The sequence below is a fragment of the Triticum urartu genome, chromosome 4 (assembly GCF_003073215.2).
Source record: "Triticum urartu cultivar G1812 chromosome 4, Tu2.1, whole genome shotgun sequence".
Lineage (NCBI taxonomy): Eukaryota > Viridiplantae > Streptophyta > Magnoliopsida > Poales > Poaceae > Triticum > Triticum urartu.
Window position 1 is genome coordinate 83,673,615 of NC_053025.1, and position 23,070 is coordinate 83,696,684.

The 23,070-nt window shown below is 43.8% G+C and overlaps 2 protein-coding genes across 3 annotated transcripts in view; both read left to right on the forward strand.

Moving 5' to 3' along the window:
• The window catches only part of LOC125550805 (cysteine-rich receptor-like protein kinase 36), a 32,818-nt gene extending 12,842 nt beyond the window's left edge, over positions 1-19,976 (forward strand). Inside the window, exons 1-7 of one of the 2 annotated variants that reach the window (XM_048713899.1) lie at positions 17,174-17,425; positions 17,568-17,725; positions 17,813-18,074; positions 18,216-18,438; positions 18,535-18,685; positions 18,779-18,970; positions 19,716-19,976. In XM_048713899.1, coding sequence (XP_048569856.1) covers positions 17,588-17,725; positions 17,813-18,074; positions 18,216-18,438; positions 18,535-18,685; positions 18,779-18,958 — 954 coding nt within the window. In that variant the 5' untranslated portion in view covers positions 17,174-17,425; positions 17,568-17,587 and the 3' untranslated portion in view covers positions 18,959-18,970; positions 19,716-19,976. Of the gene's footprint in view, positions 1-17,173; positions 17,426-17,567; positions 17,726-17,812; positions 18,075-18,215; positions 18,439-18,534; positions 18,686-18,778; positions 18,971-19,715 lie in introns of those variants that run through there. The other variant, XM_048713900.1, reaches the window with a different exon arrangement.
• Positions 3,446-5,755, forward strand: LOC125554627 (cysteine-rich receptor-like protein kinase 40). Its single transcript, XM_048718126.1, has 6 exons — positions 3,446-3,583; positions 3,662-3,923; positions 4,042-4,264; positions 4,354-4,504; positions 4,588-4,764; positions 5,495-5,755. The coding sequence occupies exons 1-6, from the start codon at positions 3,446-3,448 to the stop codon at positions 5,519-5,521; spliced, it is 978 nt and encodes a 325-aa protein (XP_048574083.1). The 3' UTR covers positions 5,522-5,755.
• Positions 19,977-23,070: the final 3,094 nt, after the last annotated feature.

Sequence of the window (23,070 nt, forward strand, 5' to 3'; positions counted from 1 at the left end):
TGATTAATGAGGTCACACCATTAGTTGAATGATCTGATTGACATGACCCATTCCATTAGCTTAGCACCCGATCGTTTAGTATGTTGCTATTGCTTTCTTCATGACTTATACATGTTCCTATGACTATGAGATTATGCAACTCCCATTTACCGGAGGAACACTTTGGGTGCTACCAAACGTCACAACGTAACTGGGTGATTATAAAGGAGCATTACAGGTGTCTCCGAAGGTAGATGTTGGGTTGGCGTATTTCGAGATTAGAATTTGTCACTCAGATTGTCGGAGAGGTATCTCCGGGCCCTCTCGGTAATGCACATCACATAAGCCTTGCAAGCATTACAACTAATGAGTTAGTTGCGAGATGATGTATTACGGAACGAGTAAAGAGACTTGCCGGTAACGAGATTGAACTAGGTATTGGATACCGACTATCGAATCTCGGGCAAGTAACATACCGATGACAAAGGGAACAACGTATGTTGTTATGCGGTCTGGCCGATAAAGATCTTCGTAGAATATGTAGGAGCCAATATGGGCATCCAGGTCCCACTATTGGTTATTGACCGGAGACGTATCTCGGTCATGTCTACATTGTTCTCGAAACCGTATGGTCCGCACGCTTAAGGTTACGATGATAGTTATATTATGAGTTTATGCATTTTGATGTACCGAAGGTTGTTCGGAGTCCCGGATGTGATCACGGACATGACGAGGAGTCTCGAAATGGTCGAGACGTAAAGATTGATATATTGGAAGCCTATGTTTGGATATCGGAAGTGTTCCGGGTGAAATCGGGATTTTACCGGAATACCGGGAGGGTTACCGGAACCCCCCGGGAGCTATATGGGCCATAGTGGGCCTTAGTGGAAAAGAGAAGGGGCTGCCCTAGATGGGCTGTGCGCCTCCCCCTCCCCCTAGTCCTATTAGGACTAGGAGAGGTGGCCGTCCCCCTCCTCCTCTTTTCCCCCTCCGCGAATCCTATCCCGACTAGGATTGGGGGGGGGGGAATCCTACTCCCAGAGGGAGTAGGACTCTCCTGCGCCCTCCTCCTTGGCCGGCCAGCCCTCCCCCTTGGATCCTTTATATACCGGGGCAGGGGGCACCTCTAGACACACAAGTTGATCCACGTGATCTATTCCTTAGCCGTGTGCGGTGCCCCCTGCCACCATATTCCTCGATAATACTGTAGCGGAGTTTAGGCGAAGCCCTGCTGTTGTAGTACATCAAGATCGTCACCACGCCGTCGTGCTGACGGAACTCTTCCCCGACACTTTGCTGGATCGGAGTCTGGGGATCGTCATCGAGCTGAACGTGTGCTCGAACTCGGAGGTGCCATAGTTTCGGTGCTTGATCGCTTGGATCGTGAAGACGTACGACTACTTCCTCTATGTCGTGTCAGCGCTTCCGCAGTCGGTCTGCGTTGGGTACGTAGACAACACTCTCCCCCTCGTTGCTATGCATCACATGATCTTGCGTGTGCGTAAGAAATTTTTTGAAATTACTACGAAACCCAACAATTGTCGCATCGGCTACTTGCTGCTGTTGGATCCCCCGCGACGCCTGCTTGGGGGGTTGCTGCCCCTGCTTGACAGCACCTGCCACCATAGCTGCACCTCCGGCCGGCGGGCCCGTGGCTTTCCCATCCTGAGGCGCCGACTTCTACCCTGGCGGTGGACGGCATTGCCGCTGCCCTCCCTGCCGTCGCTCCATCCCTCCCTTGACCACCTCAACAAACGATCTAGGAAAACCTAGCTTCTCGGTGGAAATTTTAAAGATGGTAGGAGTCGGATCAAATCTACCCACTGCCCGAATAGGGAAACAATCTTGAGCAGAGAAATTTCTATCCCTAAACAGATCTTTTCTCACCCAAAACAATTTGGGAATCGCAAAGCTAGGGTTCGGCGGTGACCGCTTCTCTTTTTGTAGGCGCTGGCGGCGGCTGGGGGAGGGAACCACCCATAGCTGGCCATAGAACTCCGTCACTTCCTCCCCGTCCCCGCTAACAAAGGTAGAAAGCGTATTCTTACGGCACGTTTTCTTCCCAACCACACAACCCGAAATCAACGGGGGTGGTTGAGGGATCGGTCCTGGTTGTGGGACCAACAGATTGAAACCAGTCCCGCCCCTCCCGCAAAAGCGAGCTCGTCGGCGGCGGACTGGCTCGCCGGAATCACAGATTCATAAGAATCTCTCACTGATTCAGGGAAAATAGAAGTAGATTCACACCAATTCTCACAAGGGACAACCCTATCTTCCTTAACACTCAATTCAACTCCAAATCATTATCAGATCTCGAACAAACATGCAAATTGGGTCTGGATTTCCTCACCTTATCAGGGAGATGTGGTATCTCCCCGCGGTCGCCCGGCCATGGTGGAAGGTTGAGGAAGCGCGCCTCGCTCGTCCCACGCCGCGCCCGCAGGTTGGAGAGGCCCTGCGGGGCGTGCACGCCGGGCATCCCACGATTCAGGGGACCCGTGGCAGGACGGTCCCCGGCGCCAGGTACTCCGGGGGGATGCTGGCGATCTGCACCACCGACGGTGGCCGGATGTTGAGCCGCGACGGATTCCTTGTCCTGAATCTCGCCCACTTCGCCACCTGCCTCGGATTCGCTGACTCCGCCTCCTGGATGGCCCAGAAGATGAGCTCGTAGTCCATCCCTCCATCGTCGCCGGCGAACCGCGTGCGTTCCTCGAACGTCGTGTGCTGGATGACCTCGATGAAGATCGTCAGCCAGTTGTCGCGGTTCGGAAATCGCTCCTCCACCACGTGAACCATCTCCGCATGTGCCTCTGGCGATCCCCGCTCGGTCACCGGCAGTTGCGACACCGGCACCGGTGGCGGAGGAGCCATCGGCGCCGCCACCTGGTGGTTGGGGCGCACCCGCCGCGCCCTTGCACCCCTCCGCGGCCCCCCACCATCTCTCTCACTCAACTGGCCCGTGGGATCTGACGATGAGAAGCCGCCAAGGGAGGAAGACGATGTGGTGAGGGGGGGGGGGGAGAAGGACTAGATAAGCCCGCGCGGCCATTAATGGCGGCTGCGGCGCCATTACTCGTGGTAGGTGAGACGAGCGGGCGCGTGGTAGGTGAGGAAGCTTCCATTAATGTAAATAAAGTTTGTTAAAAAGAAATATAAGAAATGTTTGTTCAAAACATCATGGCTTACCGACATGAAATATAGGTTTGTTAAACACTAGCACTCCCCCTGTTTATAGGTTTGTTAAACACTAGCACTCCCCCTGTAAATAAAGAAATATAAGAGTGTTTGAATCACTACTTTAGTGATCTAAACACTTTTATATTTCTTTATACAGGGAGTATATGTTATGGCTTTACTCATGTTTCTCATTTCTTAAAAAGGAAGATTTTGTTCCCCTTGTTTTGATATATCCGTAGCCTATAGCAATTCACATCCATTACTTCTCATATCATCAGCATCAGAAATGAATACTGAAGATGACAAGCAGACTGTTCTAAGCACGTTACCCAAGGACCTACCTCTAGACTTCTTGAAGACCATCACAGATCAGTTCTCAGACAACCGGGTTATCGGTAAAGGTGCATTTGGAACAGTTTATACGGTATGTTCATGCCTTACATTTTCTGCCATTTCGAAAAGTGGTGCATATTTCTGAATAAGTGTCTGTGTGGCTGAACAGGGAACTATGCCTGATGGGCAAACGATTGCTGTGAAGAAGCTTGCGGAAAATGCGCCGATTGCACGCGACAGAATATTTAATAACGAAGTTCAAAACATCATGGCTTACCGACATGAAAATATAGTCAAGTTGGTTGGGTTTTGCCATGAAGGACAGAAGAAAGTAGTACTGAACAATGGGCGATATATTGTCTCAGATGTTTACGAAGGTCTACTTTGTTACGAATATTTACCTAAGGGAAGCCTTCAGAGGAACCTCTTTGGTATGTGACGCTTCTGATATAGTTTTTATCTTAGTTTCATCAAATATTTATGTTCTTCTGTTCTCTTCCTTGAGCTATTAAATCTTAGGTACTGAAATAACTTGCTCCCTAACTTCAGATAAACCCATCGATATGGCATGGGACGTCCGCTTCAAGATAATTAAGGGGATATGCGATGGTTTACATTTTCTTCATAGCATTCCTCTTATCCATATGGATTTGAAGCCTCAAAATATATTGTTGGATGATAACATGACGCCGAAAATATCGGATTTCGGACTTTCCAGGCTATTTGGCAAAGAACAAACACGTGCGAATACACAGAATGTTGTGGGATCATAGTAAGCTAACTGGAGCTGTCATGATATTCTGTGGTTAATTGCATTTTCACCTTCTAGTAATGCTTATTATTACTGCCAACTGTATGCAGCGGATACATAGCTCCAGAATACCTATACAGAGGTGAAATCTCCACTCAGTCAGACATTTACAGTTTAGGCTTATTAATCATCGAGATTACCACTGGCGAGAAGAATACCCCCAAACAGAACGAACCATCAGCAAGGGAATTTATTGAAAGAGTAAGAAAGAATACTAGATGTTGATTTATGTGAGAGTTTATTTTTATAGTCACCTAGGATAACAGTTCGAATTCTTAACATAGGTACGTCAAAATTGGACAGAAGGGCACATAGCATCCATATACCAGTTAAATCCAAATGCCCTCCAGGAAGTAACAGTATGCATTGAAATTGGTCTAGAGTGTGTGGACGTTGATTGGAAGAAGAGACCTTCCATCGAAAGCAATGTTGAGAGGCTCGGTAGATGCTGTGCAAACCTGGTATGAAAATTAACTGTGGACTGGATCAAAGGCTCTGTATAGTTTCTTGCAAGTGAATAGGAGGAACTTCTGTCTTCTGATTTCTTTCAGTAGTTTGGCTACTTTTGAGAAACCTACCACTGAAATTGTTCGCTTGATGCCTATATACTAAAGTTTCAAATGGCGGAATTCCACAAAAGTCCATGTGTACATTTTGAAATCTAGGTAGTTATTATGTACCCTCCAAAATATATATTAATTGTTCAAATTGGACTATGGATGGGATCGAGATGGATCGTGACAATCCGTTTGTCTAGCCAGCCAGCCAATTTTATTCAATTTTTGCGGCTAGTTTTTCACAACGGATAGTAAAATACATTCACCACAACAAAAAACAACCGCACAATCTGAGTATTAAGGTTCTGCGAACTTTTTCTCGTGATGTTACCTGATGCATTCACACTATCTGCCTGTCATGACCAGTTAGGTTGCATTAGGCTTTCAAAGAATAGATTCTCGTGATTTGCAGCCCAAAATGCTTCGATTAAGATATTAGTAACCCATATTTTTCTAGGAGGGAACATAATCACATGTGCATGCTTGGTTCCTTTGGTTTTTGTCGGCTATCCATATTTTACTTATAGTGTAGATTTTTCACTGTTACTATGTTTTTTACCATGTTTACATAATTACATATAGCTTATGTTGCATTTAAGCTATTGTTGGTAACATATCCTCTACAAAAATTCAGGTCTCCACCACTTCCATGCGAACGTGAAACTAGGGTCTTCTATTGATGAAAGAAGGGCAACATGGAAGAAAAGAACTTTCTCCGTCATTACTATAATGAATTTATTTCTAAAAGAATCATTTGTGTTGTCACGTCACCGTGGAACTTGTTAAATTTATTATGATAAATGATATTCCATTATCTCCTATAGTCCATTGTTTTATACTCCAAACAAATGCAATGTTGTTTTTTCTGTTCAGTGCGGTTTGAAATAAGAATTGAAATTTCTCCAGTTGATCAAACATGAGATCCCTCTGATCGATCAAACATGAGATCCACCTCAGTATCAACATCTCCATAGGCAAAGAAGAAGGGCATATTCTGGCTAGCCTCATGGCTTGGTAGGGCTCCTTTACGGGCCAAATTCCCTAGCTTGTTTGTGATTTGCTTGGACCCAATGCTTTTGGTAGCCTCTGGCGCCTACAATTGGGTTTGGAACATCCTGTTCCGACGAACAATTGGCCGTGAGGAAACCTCGGCCCTCACAACGGCATTGTCAGGATCTTTGGATGTTGTGTCTTGGCACCTGCCCCATTGGCGTTTTTCTCTACTGGTTCGGCACATTGGGCCTTATGTGGTCTGCCAAACCTTATGTGGAGCATTCTCTTGTGGAAAGCATCACTTCTGATGAAGATCAAGATTTTCGTATGCTAGCTTCTGCGCGACAGATATGGAGGTGGCCAAACAGCATGGACCCGACGATAGTCTGTGCCCCTTTTGTGGTGTCCCCGATTTCGAGGCTAACATTTTCTTCTCTCGTCCCGTTGTTCACTTCCTTTGGAGCGTTTGCATGATGGTCTGGGTACTAAGTGGCAGGCTCTGTACTTGGGTGAGTTATTGGAAGCTCAAACCAACTGTGCAAGTAAGAGGAGGCATCTCTTCTGGCTAGTGTCCGCGGCAGTGACCTGGACCCTTTGGACTACCCGTAACAAGAAAAGTGTTCCGCCTTAGAGGGAAACAACTGCGCTCACTGAGTGGTTTAACCTTTAAACAAAGTAGGAAAGGGATTTGTGTCTGAAAGCTTTGACCAAGAGTTTACCTCCAAAATGAATTTTTTTCACTGTGGGCAGGCAATGTATATGTGTTTTGCTTGATCCCCAACTTCCTCGAACTGTCTTGACCCCTCCTAATAGTGTAGATGTTCTATGACTCAAATTAAACGGAAAGACCTTCAAGTATTCGAAAACTGATGTCTTTTTCCTTTTTGAAATAGGGGGTCAAACATGTGCGTAGAAAATCACCTAGAGACCAATGCACTGAGATAAACTTGATAGACGACTTTAGTTCACTTTCAATCACCAATGGTCATGTTGACATATTTTCAACTCTGTCCAATATCCTTTTTCTGGCCATGGCAGCATGGACATTGAGGAGCCCCATGATTTGTTTCACCGCAAACCCAGCAAGGACCCTTCTCTGTGTTGCTCCTTTTTCGGTCATTCTTCCTTTTGAAGTTGGTAGTTGGAGACTTTGCTCTTTCTCTTGAACTTGTGGGAATGTATGTGCACCACATTGGTAACAACATGTCCCTCTACTCCTTAGGTCGTGTATCATTTGCCCTTACCTTCTCTTCAACATCCAAAGATCCAATGAGGCTCTCAATAGAGAAGTGGAAAAGATCCTTCAAGGAGGAAGCTTAGCAACAATGCTCACATCAGCAAAATTGTTGGTAACACACACTTAATGAGCTCGGGTTCCTTTGCCACCCACTGCAGCTCATGAATTTGTTCGACCATGGAATGGTTCTCAACCATTCTCTATGCCATACTGTTCACCACCGACATCAGTGGAGCCAAACTTGGGTTCAAATGCAAACAACAACTTTTTGACACCCCACGTATGCAAATATGCATCAACTAAGTTGTCACCCAACACATTGGTGACAACACACACGCAAAGATTACAATGGCCTCAAAAAATGCTTTGTCCTATTCAAGAGTAAGCGGCCCTCTTAGAGTGCTAGCCAAAACCTAGTACATGTTCATTGCAACGAGCCACAAGAAGGTTTCGGTCTGCCTTCTTTTGAAACAAGCACCTGTAAACGGGCTCAGTTTCACCACATGACATATGTGGTAAGCAATTCAAACTATTCCAAAAAATGGGCTCAGTTTCAAAGCAACAACAAAGCCAGTCAATGTTAGGAAATTAACCAGTTTTTGGTTAAGCTTAATCCATATTAGCACCAACACAAGATTACTTACATAACAAATCACATATGACAAACTAGGAACATCCAACATATACTCATATGGGCCAAAGGCATGATACGTCTCCAACGTATCTATAATTTTTGATTGTTCCATGCTATTATATTATCTGTTTTGGATGTTTAATGGGCTTTAATTTACCTTTTTATATTATTTTTGGGACTAACCTACTAACCAAAGGCCCAGTGCAAATTTTTTTTTCCTATTTCATTGTTTCGTAGAAAAGGAATATGAAACGGAATCCAAACGGAATGAAACTTTTGGGAGAGTTATTTTTGGAACAAACATGATCCAGGAGACTTGAAGTGGACGTCAAGAAATAAGCGAGGAGGCCACGAGGCAGGGAGGCGCGCCCGGGGGGTAGGCGCGCCCTCACCCTCGTGGGCCCCTCGTAACTCCACCGACGTACTTCTTCCTCCTATATATACCCATATACCCCGAAAACATCCAGGAGCACCACGAAACCCTATTTCCACCGCCGCAACCTTCTGTACCCGTGAGATCCCATCTTGGGGCCTTTTCCGGCGCTCTGCCGGAGGGGGAATTGATCACGGAGGGCTTCTACATCAACACCATAGCCTCTCTGATGATGTGTGAGTAGTTTACCACAGACCTTCTGCTCCATAGTTATTAGCTAGATGGCTTCTTCTCTCTCTTTGGATCTCAATACAAAGTTCTCCTCGATTCTCTTGGTGATCTATTCGATGTAATTCTTTTTGCGGTGTGTATGTCGAGATCCGATGAATTGTGGGTTTATAATCAAGATTATCTATGAACAATATTTGATTCTTCTCTAAAATCTTTTATGCATGATTTAAATATCTTTGCGAGTCTCTTCGAATTATCAGTTTGGTTTGGCCTACTAGATTGATCGTTCTTGCAATGGGAGAAGTGCTTAGCTTTGGGTTCAATCTTGCGGTGTCCTTTTCCAGTGATAGCAGGGGAGCAAGGCACGCATTATATTGTTGCCATCGAGGATAAAAATATGGGGTTTATATCATATTGCTTGGGTTTATCCCTCTACATCATGTCATCTTGCCTAATGCGTTACTCTATTCTTATGAACTTAATACTCTAGATGCATGCTGGATAGCGGTCGTTGTCTGGAGTAATAGTAGTAGATGCAGAATCGTTTTGGTCTACTTGTCGCGGATGTGATGCCTATATACATGATCATGCCTAGATATTCTCATAAGTATTCGCTTTTCTATCGATTGCTCGACAGTAATTTGTTCACCCACCGTAGAATTTGCTATCTTGAGAGAAGCCACTAGTGAAACCAATGGCCCCCGGGTCTATCTTCCATCATATTATTTTCATATCAATTTGCTATTTCTATTACCGTTTATTTTGCAATCTTTATTTTCCAATCTATATCATAAAAATACCAAAAATATTTATCTTATTATCTCTATCAGATCTCATATTCGTAAGTGATCGTGAAGGGATTGACAACCCCTTTATCGTGTTGGTTGCGAGGTTCTTGTCTGTTTGTGCAGGTACTAGGTGACTTGTGTGTTACCTCCTACTGGATTGATACCTTGGTTCTCAAAAACTAAGGGAAATACTTACACTACTGTACTGCATCACCCTTTCCTCTTTAAGGAAAAACCAACGCATGCTCAAGAGGTAGCAAGGCACATGTCAACAAAGAGAGGTTCAGATCATACAAGTTCGCCAAAACTCGGGTACAACAACATCGTCGGCCATGCATGGTGGTGAAGACAAGGTGGTCGTCCTCCATAGAGGAGGTAGTAGAATCAGGCGGATGGACAACGAGGACATAGTCGATTAGAAGCAAGCAGTGGTGCCGAGACGGTCCCCAAAAACCTTATGGCCTCTCACCCGGTTCAGGTTTTCTAGGTACGCGATTTTGGAGGCCTGCTCTCTTGGATGAATGTGCATGGAGTTTCCGAGATGGTTTCACCGGAGAAGCAACTTAGGACAAGAAACTAGCCCAGTGTGTGTGTTTGTTCTAATGCTATGTCTTCTCTGTAGCCTCTCTCCATGGTATTGCCTCTACATAGAGTGGACGCGTGGGAGAGTGGAGAAATGCAACTCATGAGTGGTGAAAGAAAATTGTGGATGTAAAAATTGTGTCCATGATGTGCTCGATTATTGACACGTACACTTAAGAGTTAGGCAGTGCACTACCATGTCAAATTTTAGTTCTTCCAACAAGGCACATAACATTAGTTTGAACTTAAACTTGATTCACAAAATGTGACGCGTGTGTGTTGCATGGCATGAAGTGAGCGATTGAGCATGCACTTTATTGCTCTATTTTCTCATGCACAAGGAGTACTGGAACAATCCACCTTACATGTTGGTGTTTCTTCAACTCAACTAGCAGTTGAGACTAAACTTACACACAAGTCATGTATTTGAATGAGCCTCTGAGATTTTTGTATTTTTTTGCAAAAAGAGATTTCAAAACTTAAGTTGCGCCGAGATACAAGATTTAGTTAGATGAGATCCATAAAATTTTAAAATGTGTCCACCAACATGCTTTTGTTGGCGACAAGCTGGCGGTGTTCTAGCTCTGCACTCTTTCTTCCCTTTGGCAAAAACAATGCGGCTCAGAATTCCTTCGGCCAAAACAATGTGGTTCTATGAGAACATCTCCAACAGATGATGAAATAATCATATGTTCGCGAAACGGTCGTTTAGGGCATTTTGGGCCCAAAACAATGCTCTAGCAGATGATATATCTTTAAATGCTGATGATTTTCTGGGGGAGGGGGGATAACCCAAAATTTTGGCTCATGTTGTTGCATATTACTGAAAAAGGCTTTCGTGCCGCTTTATATATAAAGAAACCTATCAGATCACAAGGTTCGACAAACGTTCACACCGCACACACACACAAAAGTACCAGACAAATAGAGTACACATGGTTCTGCTGAGGGCACAGCTCAACAAGCCCTATAAGAAGATGAAAAGAAAAGCGGCGGCACAGGCCTCAAGGCCGCTAATACGGCTCAGGTGGTGATGGAGGAAGCGACAACGCCAAGCGGGCAGCCATCGAGCGAAGATCTGCAATGATGATGTTGATGACGTCTTGATCCTGGGCCGGCTAAGCGGCCACCAAAGCTGCAAGTAACCACACATTTTGAAAATAACGTCAGTAACATGTCGTAGAGGAACACGATGGATCATAAGTTTATTACGCACGGTCCAAAGAGTCCAAGCAAGGACCCCAATACACAGCCACCTAATATGGCAGTCATGCTAAGGGGTGGCCTGGATTTCCGCAAAGAGGTCAAGGAAGTTGTTGTTGCATGATATCTACTACACAACCTTCTTCTTGTAGACGTTGTTGGCCCTTCAAGTGCAGAGGTTTGTAGGACAGTAGCAAATTTCCCTCAAGTGGATGACCTAAGGTTTATCAATCCATGGGAGGCGTAGGATGAAGATGGTCTCTCTCAAACAACCCTACAACCAAATAACAAAGAGTCTCTTGTGTCCCCAACACACCCAATACAATGGTAAATTGTATAGGTGCACTAGTTCGGCGAAGAGATGGTGATACAAGTGCAATATGGATGATAGATATAGGTTTTTGTAGTCTGAAAATATAAAAACAGCAAGGTAGCAAATGATAAAAGTGAGTGAAAACGGTATTGCAATGCATTGAAACAAGGCCTAGGGTTCATACTTTCATCAGTGCAAATTCTCTCAACAATAATAACACAATTGGATCATATAAAAATCCCTTAACATGCAACAAAGAGTCACTCCAAAGTCACTAATAGAGGAGAACAAATGAAGAGATTATTGTAGGGTACGAAACCACCTCAAAGTTATTCTTTCTGATCGATTTAATATCTTTCGTGAGTATGATGCAAAGGAAAATTGTGCCAAAGTGTTAGAAGAAGAATGCATTAAAATGTTCGGCACTAAATCTTTGAATGATGAGCATGATTGCAATGTTGTTAGTATGAATTCTTTGAATATCCATGATGCTAATGATATGCAAAGCAACAACCTTGGGGAAGCTATCTTTGATGAAGATGGTATTTTTTGTCTCCCAAGTTTTGATGAGCAAATTTATTATGATGATAGCATGCCTCCTATTTATGATGATTATATTGATGAAAGTGGGTTTGGAAGAGTGTCAACTTTAGGAAGTGAAGATCCCACTATTTTGGAAGATGTTGAATCTTCTTGTGATAGTTATAAAAGTGGATTTGGAGAGGTCATGATTTTATTTAGTAATGATTCCACTATCTCGGAAGAGGTTCCAATTGATTGTGAGAATAAAGTTGCTATCTATGATGATTATTGTGATGACTTGTATGCTATTAAGAATAATGATAACCATGAAACTTGTCATCATGATTTTAGTTTTCAATTGGATTATGCCTCATATGGTAATTATTTTGTTGAGTTTGCTCCCACTATTATTCATGAGAAGAAATTCGTTTATGTGGAGAGTAATACAATTTATATGCTTGGGGATCATGAAAAGAATGCTTTATGTGATAGTTATATTGTTGAATTCATTCATGATGCTACTAAAAATTATTATGAGTGAGGAATAAGTGCTTGTAGGAATTGCAATAATACCAAGTTTCCTCTCTATGTGCTCAAAATCTTGAAGTTATGCTTGTTTTGCTTTCCTATGCTAGTTGATTATTGTTCTCATAAATTGTTTGCTCAAAAAATACCTATGCATAGTAAGTGTGTTAGACTTAAATGTGCTAGTCATATTCTTCGTGATGCTCTCTTCATGTTTCAATTCTTATCTTTTATGTGAGCGTCATTGAAATCATCATGCCTAGCTAGGGGCGTTAAACGATAGCGCTTGTTGGGAGGTAACCCAACTTTATTTTTATTCCTTACTTTTTGCTCCTGTTTAGTAATAAATAATTTATCTATCCTCTGTTTTGGTTGTGTTTTTTATGTTTAATTAGTATTTGTGCCAAGTAGAACCGTTGGGAAGACGTGGGGAAAGTCTTTTTGTTCTTGCTGTAAAAACCAGAAACTTTAGCGCTCACGAGAATTGCTGCCATTTTTATTTAGATAGTGCTATTTAGTTAATTCTTTTTGCAGATGATTAGTATATAAATTCCTCACGTCCATCAATGTTTTTTAGAATTTTGGGGGTTCCATAAGTATTCGAAACCTACATATTACTACAGACTGTTCTGTTTTTGACAGATTTTGTTTTTCGTGTGTTGTTTGCTTATTTTTAATAGATAAATTCTTTATTTTGATGAATATATAGTGTTAAACCTACTATATTCCAACTTTTCTATGGTTCATAAACTCTATTACTAGCCATAGATTCATCAAAATAAGCAAACAACATACGAAAAACAGAATCTGTCAAAAAAAGAACAGTCTGTAGTAATCTGTAGGTTTCGAATACTTATGGAACCCCCAAAATTCTAAAAAACATTGATGCACGTGAGGAATTTATCTATTAATAATCTGAAAAAATAATTAACTAAATATCACTATCCAAATAAAAATGGCAGCAATTCTCGTGAGCGCTAAAGTTTCTGTTTTTTACAGCAAGAACAAAAAGACTTTCCCCACGTCTTCCCAATGGTTCTACTTGGCACAAACACTAATTAAACACAAAAAACACAACCAAAACAAAGGATAGATAAATTATTTATTACTAAACAAGAGCAAAAAGCAAGGAATAAAAATAAAGTTGGGTTACCTCCCAACAAGCGCTATCGTTTAACGCCCCTAGCTAGGCATGATGATTTCAATGACGCTCACATAAAAGATAAGAATTGAAACATAAAGAGAGCATCATGAAGAATATGACTAGCACATTTAAGTCTAACCCACTTCCTATGCATAGGTATTTTGTGAGCAAACAATTTATAAGAACAATAATCAGCTAGCATAGGAAAGCAAAACAAGCATAACTTCAAGATTTTGAGCACATAGAGAGGAAACTTGGTATTATTGTAATTCCTACAAGCACTTATTCCTCACTCATAATAATTTTTAGTAGCATCATGAATGAATTCAACAATATAATTATCACATAAATCATTCTTTTCATGACCCCCAAGCATATAAATTGTATTACTCTCCACATAAGCGAATTTCTTCTCATGAATAATAGTGGGAGCAAACTCAACAAAATAATTACCATATGAGGCATAATCCAATTGAAAACTAAAATCATGATGACAAGTTTAATGGTTATCATTATTCTTAATAGCATACAAGTCATCACAATAATCATCATAGATAGCAACTTTATTCTCATAATCAATTGGAACCTCTTCCGAGATAGTGGAATCATTACTAAATAAAGTCATGACCTCTCCAAATCTACACAGACGAGGAGGCTTATTGGCGCCAACAGGGGACCCAAAAGTGGGTCCTCAAAGGTGATGCCAATACGGCTTACCTCCAGGCCATAGCTAACGGCCGGAGACGCCGGAACACCATCCCTCTCCTTTGGGATGGCGACCGCCTCCTCCAGCGGCCGGTTGGCATTCGCACCCACGTTGATGGCATCTACAAAGTGCTCTTCTCCGCCTCCCCTAGGGGAGGGGCGACCTTGGCCCTGGACATTTGGGCTGATCACCGGCATGTGTCGACGGCCTACAATGAGGCCCTTATGGCTCCATTTTCCGAGGAGGAGGTCTAGATGGTCATCAAGGGCATGAATCCAACATCCGCCACGGGGCCTGATGGCCTCCCGCTGAAGTTCTTCCAAACTTTCCGGGACATCGTCAAACCCAAGGTGATGGCGATCTTTGAGGAGTTCTACGTGGGCTCCATTGACCTGCCCGGCTTAACAACGGGATCATCACTCTCATGCCCAAACTGCCGGGGGCCTCAGACATTCGCCAATTCCGCCCAATCACGATGATCAATGTGATATTCCGCATTTTGGGGGAAGGGGCTACGCCAATAGGATGACCCAGTTTGTAGAACACATCACCCATCCGAATCAGTCGGCCTTCATTAGAGGAAGGTACATTCTCGATGGGGTGTTGGTGTTCCATGAAGTCCTTCATGAGGTACACCGAGGCAACTGAAAGTGGTATTTCTGAAGATTGACTTCCATAAGGCCTACGACACTGTTCACTGGCCCTTCTTGCGGGAGGTCCTCCTCCGTCAGGGCTTAGACGATAGATGGGTTATGCGCGTGATGCATATGGTATCTTGCGGTCGCACTGCGGTTAACATCAACGGGGAAATTGGGCCCTTCTTCCCCACCCTATGTGGGGTCAGACAGGGTGACCCCTTCTCCCCATTCTTGTTTAACATGCTTGTCGAGGCCTTGGCCACCTCCTTGACAGAGCTAGGACCGCGGGCCATATCCACGATGTGGTGCCCCATCTGGTAGATGGAGGAGGGGTTTCCCTCCCGCAGTATGCCGACGATACCATTATCATGGTAACCGGCTCAGCGGAGGACATCAGCCCCCTCAAATTCCTCCTCCTATGTTTCCAACAAATGTCGGGTCTCGCCATCAACTTTGACAAGGGTGAAGTGATGGTTATGGGCTACTCGCCTAATGATAACCAGAGCATCGCCGATCAGGTTAGTTCATGCATATTTGCAGCGCCACTATGATTACCACAAAAAACCAAAATGCATGCCCCAACTTGCAACTGCCCATGAATTTTTTCTAGCCTCCAGCCGCGTCATCACCCTCCAGCACCACCATCGATTCTGACTGTTCCCACTCCCCAACTGCCACGATGCCGCTAAGATCCATCCCTATTTCAACCTACCTCGAGTTGCATCCTCGCATCGCCCGCAACAGCCGCCGCCCATTACCGTCCAAATTCAGCCTCCCCCATTATCGTCGTCAATGGATTCATCGCCCCCATCCGTGATCTATCGGTTCCAGCTGTGGGGCGGTCGATTCGCTGCCGCTCCATTGGGATTCGCTCAACGCCACCTCCAGCTTTGTTTCTTTCAAAATGCCGTTGTGCCAGCCGCCGCAGCCTCCGTGCAAAACCATATCGCGGCATTCACGTCTATAGTCTTTCAGGCAATCGGCTAGAGATGCTCTAATGAAAAAATTAACTAAACCCTAAACCCTTAGGAGTACTCTCAATTTACGTGGACTTGTCGATGGCCAAGCCTAGAGTGTGGAAATATACTACTCCTATTTAGTACTCTACTGACCTACTAGGTACCGAAGACCCCGTTTTTTTACATAAGCTAGTCAAGTACTATCGAGGCAGACGTACACCAAATATGGTTTTTCCCTTTGGAGACACGAGCGACTAGAAAGCCTAGCAACCCTCCGCCAATGACCTCTCGGTCATCGGTGGTGAGGGGGTCGCTGGATGACGCGCGTGCAGATCGTTTGGCTTTATGTTTAGGCCCTAGTAGCTTAGGTTTTTGGGTCCTTCATCATCTTGACTTCGGTGATGGCGATGGCGGCGCTGAATAAAGAAGCTTCAAATCCTTCCCTGACGAGGCGATTGTCCCATGGTTATAGATGGATTTGGAAATCAGTATGTTCAAGTAAGGATGGTGTGGCGACAACATCCTCGTGGTGGATTTGTGTCCTCAGACTCCGTCGTTGCGAGGAGGTTTGCTCCAACGCCGACGAGAGCTTGGGAGGTAGTCCAGGAGCAGATGCAAATTGTGGTCTGCATCAGTGGCATATTGAAAATAGCGAATCATGTGATGGGTTCGTAGTTCGTGGTTCGTGGCTGGTAGGTATGGCTTCCTCCTCTGAGGTCTTAGTCATGCGGGGTGTTAGATCTGGAGTTCAATGGCGTGTCCGTTGTGTTTCCCCGGTCTGATTCGTTCAACGGCGATAGCTTCGCCTTTGGTGAGGTACCTTGAAGGTCTGCAAAGCTGCATATCAGCGATGCAGTCGCGTTGAGCTTGGGTGATGAGGTGATTCGTCATTTTTCTCTTTGGTGGTGCCGGAGGCAGGTGACGGACGTTGGTGTCAAGCTCAAGGAATTTTTCGGTCCTGATTGTAATTTTCTTTCTTGGATGATGTTTCTTTGTGCAAAGACTAGCGTTTTGCTCTCTTTTCAGTTTTTTCATATCGGTATATACGTGACTTGTAGTATGGTCTTTATGATATACTAAATGAGACATGTATTACCATGAAAAAGAAATAGTCAAGTAGTGCTACCTAAGCAAACCAACCTGTTGTTGGATGGTTAGAGGGTCAGTGGTATCCACATTCCACTAGGGTTCAAGTCTTGTTACTCGCATCCTCGGCAATGCGCTTTTAGTAGCGGAGATGTTCCCGTCGACGACGAGACGCTCACGGTGACTTCGTAAGATGATATGTCGTCTTAATCTCTTGAAGGTGATCATAAGGATAAGATATGCGTGTGTGCCTTTATAGGGGTGAGTATATAGACATATGAAAGAGCGCTTGCGTCTGTACTGTATTAAAAAAAATAGTAGTACCTAAAATTTGTACGTACTATTTTCTTTTGAGCAGTATAATCCAGCGCGCACCGCGTCCAGCCGGCTCGGTCCAGCGCGTCGCCGGATCTGGCGGCCAGCGGCTAGCGGTCCTCACGCGCTACAGATCCCCCGTCTTCTTTGAAAGGAAGACTTGAGGAAGACTCAAGTCAACTCAACCCAGATCTCGTTGGGTTCATTTATATGCGACTCCGGCTAACAACGAAACCATTCATCTCAGAATCCTCATCCCCATTTCGTGCTTCTGTTCCCAGCTTCTAGCATAGCTCAAGTGTTCCACCTTCTCCAGGTCAGTGCTTTTCATTAACATGCTTGTTATCTTCAGATGCTCGTAGCAAAACTATGTTTATAGCTTAGTTCAAAGGAAGATTTTGTTCCCCCTTGCTTAGATAAATCCATAACAGCTCACATCCATAACTTCTTATATACAGTACTATATATATCGTCAGAAATGAACACCGAAGGGAACGGGCAGAGTGTTCTAAGCACATTACCCAAGGAACTACCGTTAGACTTCTTGAGGACTATCACAAATCAGTTCTCAGAGGACCGTGTTCTTGGTACAGGTACATTTGGAACAGTTTATACGGTATGTTCATCCCGTACCATTCTCTACCATTTGCAAAGTTGCAGAAAATGCCAGTAGTTCTGAAAAATCATCTGTGAGGTTGAACAGGGAATTATGCCAGATGGACAACACATTGCCGTGAAGAGGCTTGCCGAAAATGCTCCCCTCCCACGTGACAAAGCAATTACCAATGAGGTTCAGAATATCATGGCTCTCAAACATGACAACATAGTAAAGCTGGTTGGGTTTTGCCATGAAGGACAGAAGAGAGTGGTACTGAACAATGGGAGGTATATTGTTGCAGATGTTTTTGAAAGCCTACTCTGCTATGAGTATTTACCCAAGGGAAGCCTTCTGAAGAACCTTTTTGGTGTGTGACGCTTTCCGATACATTTCTATTTTAGTTTCATCAAATGTTTGCAATGTTATAGCGGATTGCATGAACCTGTTCTATGTTCCTTCAACTGTTAAATCTCAGACACTGAAACAAGTTGATCTTTAACTTCTTCAGACAGATCCAATAGCATGGCTTGGGACACACGCTTCAAAATAATCAAGGGGATCTGCAATGGTTTACTTTTCCTTCATAGGATTCCCATTATCCATATGGACCTCAAGCCCGAAAATATATTGTTGGATGACAACATGAACCCAAAAATCGCGGACTTTGGACTTTCCAGGCTCTTTGGCCAAGAACAAACGCGGGCGAACACACAGAATGTTGTGGGATCATAGTAAGCCGGTTACAACTGTGATAATATTTTGTAGTAAATTGCATTTTCATCTTCTACTAGTGCTTATATTGAATTATTACTGCTAATTATATGCAGCGGATACATAGCTCCAGAATATTTGTACAGAGGTGAAATCTCCGCCCAGTCGGACATATATAGTTTAGGCCTACTAATCATCGAGACTACCACTGGTGAGAAGAATCAACCCAAACAGAACGAACCGTCAGCAAGAGATTTTATTGAAAATGTAAGAAAAATATTACATGTTAAAATCTGGAAGCTTATGTTGGAGTTTACTTTTATATTATCAAGGATAACAGTTTGAAATTCTTTTACACAGGTACGTCAAAATTGGACAGACGGGCGCATAGCATCCAGATACTCAACGTTAAAAGCAAATGACCTCCAGGAAATAAAAGTATGCATTAAAATTGGTCTAGAGTGTGTGCAGATTGATCGGAAGAAGAGACCTTCCATTGAAAATATTGTTCAGAGGCTCGACGGACGCTGTGCAAACTGAATGGCAAACCAGGTATAAGATTAACTGTGGGCTGGATCAGGGGCTCTGTATTGAAATCACTTAGTTCCATGCAAGTGCACAAGGGGAACTTCTAATCTCTTTCAGTAGTCTGGCCGCTCTGGAAAACCTACCGCTGAAATTGTTAGCTTGCTTCCTATACACTAATGTTTCAAGTGGCAAAGTTCCACAAAAGTCCATGTGTATATATATTTTGAAATGTATGTAGATATGGTGTACCCTCCAGAATTCTTTATTGATTGTTCAAATTAGACTATGGATGGGGTCGAGGTGGATGGTGATAATACATTTGTCTAACTAGCCAGTGGATTTTATTCATTTTTTGCGGTTAGTTTTTCACATCAGCTAGTTTTTGTAGAGTACATTCACCACAACACAAAACAACCGCATTCTATTCTTTGTATGCTGCAAACTTTTTCTCGTGAAGTTACCTGATTGCACTCAAACTATCTGCCCGGCATGGCCAGTTAAGTTGCATCATGCTTTCAAAATAATAGATTCTTCTCTCACTTGCACCCCAAAATGCTTGGATTAAGATATTAGCAACCTATTTTTCTAAAAGGAGGGAATATAATCGTATTTACCTACTTGGTTTCATTTATTTTTGTTGACTATCCATAGTTTATTTATAGAGTAGATTTTTCATTGTTATTATGTTTTTACCTTGTCTATATATTTTACATTTAGCTTATGCTGCATTTAAGCTGGTGTTCGTAACATATGCACTACAAAATTTCAGGTCTCCAACGCTCCCATGCAAGCATGAAAGTAGGACCTTCTCACAAAACAAGGGCACCATGGAAAGAAAAGAACTTGCTCTGTTATTACTATAATGAATTTATTTCCGAAGCAATAAGCTGTGTTGTCACGTCACCGTAAAAAAAACTTATGTTGCATTATCTCTTGTAGTCCATGGTTTTATACTCCAAAGGCAATGTTGTTTTTCTATTTAGTGCGGTTTGAAATTTCTTGATGCAATGATATTCATTATCTCTTTCAATGTCAGTTTGAAGAAAGAGTTTTATTTTTCTTCAGTAGATGATAGCATGGGTATATGCGTCGGAGCCTTATCGATCAATCATTTTCCAATATGTAGTTTTATTGATCAATTGAACAAAGTATATCCAATAAGAGGCAATTCACCACAAAAGTTTTGTTGGGTCCAATTTTAATCTTTATTAGCTGAAGTGATGTGATACAAAACATAGGATGTGACATCTGATAGGCGGTCAATGGGCACCAGAAATGCCATATGGTTAAGTGGACTGATATCTGTTTTTGTAAGGACCTAGGCAGTCTAGGTATTCTGTCGCCACGCTAGATATGTGGCCCTTATGCTGAGATGGGTGTGGCGGATTCTCAAGGATGAGGAGGGCCTATGCTTGCCGATTATGAAAGCTAAATACCCGTAGGTCCGTCCTCTCCTCGACTATTATCGATGGGAGGGTTCCCAATTCTGGAAATCCCTTCAACTGATCAAACATGATATCCCTCTTAGTATCAATGTCTCCATAGGCAAAAGCGAGGGGGCTGATTCTGGCTGCCCTCATGGCTTAGGGTTCCTTTATGGGCCGAATTCCCTAGCCTTTTTGCGATTTGCTTGGACCTGATGCTTTTGGTTGCCTCGGTCGCCTTCAATGGGGTTTGGAACATCCCGTTCCGATGAACATTTGACCCTAAGGAAACCTTAGCTTAGGCTGATTTGCAAGCTGATAGTGCAATACATTGGGGGTGGCCCATCGGCTAGGAAGCCCGGTGTTGAGCTGGCCTCGGGGCCAGGAGCCCTGATGGCAGCATGGCTCCAGGAGGCACTCTAGGGGCCGGCTTGAAACAAGAAGTTTATCTTGGTGTGCAAGCCGACAAGCCACCAACATGAAGTCGATTAGGGACCCTGTAAACCTTACCTCTCGCCCCCTATATAAGGTGAGGCTAGGGGTAGCCAATCCAATCTATTCCATAGACCACATTGTCGACAGTGATATCCATCATCATCTTGTACCCCCCCCCCCCCTCGCACGAGGTGCTCCCACATCAATACCAAACAAAGCAGGACATGGGGTTTTGCCTCACCATGAGGGCCTGAACCTGGGTGAACTCCTTGTGCGAACTCCCTTTTGGTGCTTCTAGCCATGTTCGCCACCCTACCGAGGGTACTGGCGGTTTTTTGTACCGTCAGTTGGTGCGGCAAGAAGGGGATGCGTCGGCCGAACCAACTCTCGATCGTATCTTCCATCATGTCTAGCGACTTCACGCTAGGAGAGAGCTTGACCTTCGGATCCCTTACCTTCATCATGGACAGGGCATACCGGTTTGACATCAACTCGACGCCCTCCCCTGCTCGCACCACCTTCTTCAGGTCACTTGCATTCATCATCGACCTCTACAGTGATCTCCGACTCTGTGTTCCACCGCCTTGTTGGGCCATGGATGAGGCCCCATTGAAGCTCGTCTCACCTACACCATTGGCCTCCTACTTGAAGGAAGACGACCCTGTATCAACAACCCTTGCGGTCGAAGCCTGTATTCTGACCTCGAGATCGGAATGCTGCATCGATTTCCCTAATCAAGGAGGTCTTCTAACTAGGCAAGGTTCTTCTCCTAGAAGGGAGGAATCCCATTAGCGGAGATACATAGAGCAAAGCTCTCTCAAGATCTATTTTATGCCTTTCTTACCCTAGAATGGAGGAGGATTATAGTTTATATAGTTTAGCCATGAAGAGGTAGGTGGGAGGCGAAAACTAAACGTGCCCGCGGCCGCCTTCACTGCGCGTAGGAAGATCGGGCATTCTAACTTAAGTCAGACGTTCCGAGGTGTCTACCAATTGGGCGAAATGTCCACTGCAGTCCATAGAGCTTCTACATAGGTCAAACATTTGGTTGGAAATTTGGGCCGGACATTTGGACAGAATGTCCAACATTTCCGCACTTGTCTCTCTGGTCGTCATCTTCTGGTTCCTTCCCCGCTTCCATGCTTCCCTCACGCAAGGTGTAGGCATTCTCTTGTTCTTGACCATCATTCGGCTCAAACCTATAGGTGCAAGGGCTCAGTGGGCCAAGTAGAATACCACCCAAGAAAGGACCAAGAAGACACGCATAAAGGATATAGTTCACCTTAGTATGTGCGATGTGAAGGAAATATGCCCTAGAGGCAATAATAAAGTGATTATTTATTTCCTTATATCATGATAAATGTTTATTATTCATGCTAGAATTGTATTAACCGGAAACATGATACATGTGTGAATACATAGACAAACAGAGTGTCACTAGTATGCCTCTACTTAACTAGCTCGTTAATCGAAGATGGTTATGTTTCCTAACCATGAACAAAAGAGTTGTTATTTGATTAACGGGATCACATCATTAGAAGAATGATGTGATTGACATGACCCATTCCATTAGCTTAGCACCCGATCGTTTAGTATGTTCCTATTGCTTTCTTCATGACTTATACATGTTCCTATGACTATGAGATTATGCAACTCCTGTTTGCCGGAGGAACACTTTGTGTGCTACCAAACGTCACAACGTAACTGGGTGATTATAAAGGAGCTCTACAGGTGTCTCCAAAGGTACATGTTGGGTTGGCGTATTTCGAGATTAGGATTTGTCACTCCGATTGTCGGAGAGGTATCTCTGGGCCCTCTCGGTAATGCACATCACATAAGCCTTGCAAGCATTGCAACTAATGAGTTAGTTGTGAGATGATGTATTACGGAACAAGTAAAGAGACTTGCCGGTAACGAGATTGAACTAGGTATTAAGATACCGACGATCGAATCTCGAGCAAGTAACATACCGATGACAAAGGGAACACCGTATGTTGTTATGCGGTTTGACCGATAAAGATCTTCGGAGAATATGTGGGAGCCAATATGAGCATCCAGGTTCCGCTATTGGTTATTGATCGGAGACATGTCTCGGTCATGTCTACATTGTTCTCGAACCTGTAGGGTCCGCACGCTTAAGGTTTCGATGATAGTTATATTATGAGTTTATAAGTTTTGATGTACCGAAGGAGTTTGGAGTCCCGGATGAGATCAGGGACATGACGAGGAGTCTCGAAATGGTCGAGACGTAAAGATCGATATATT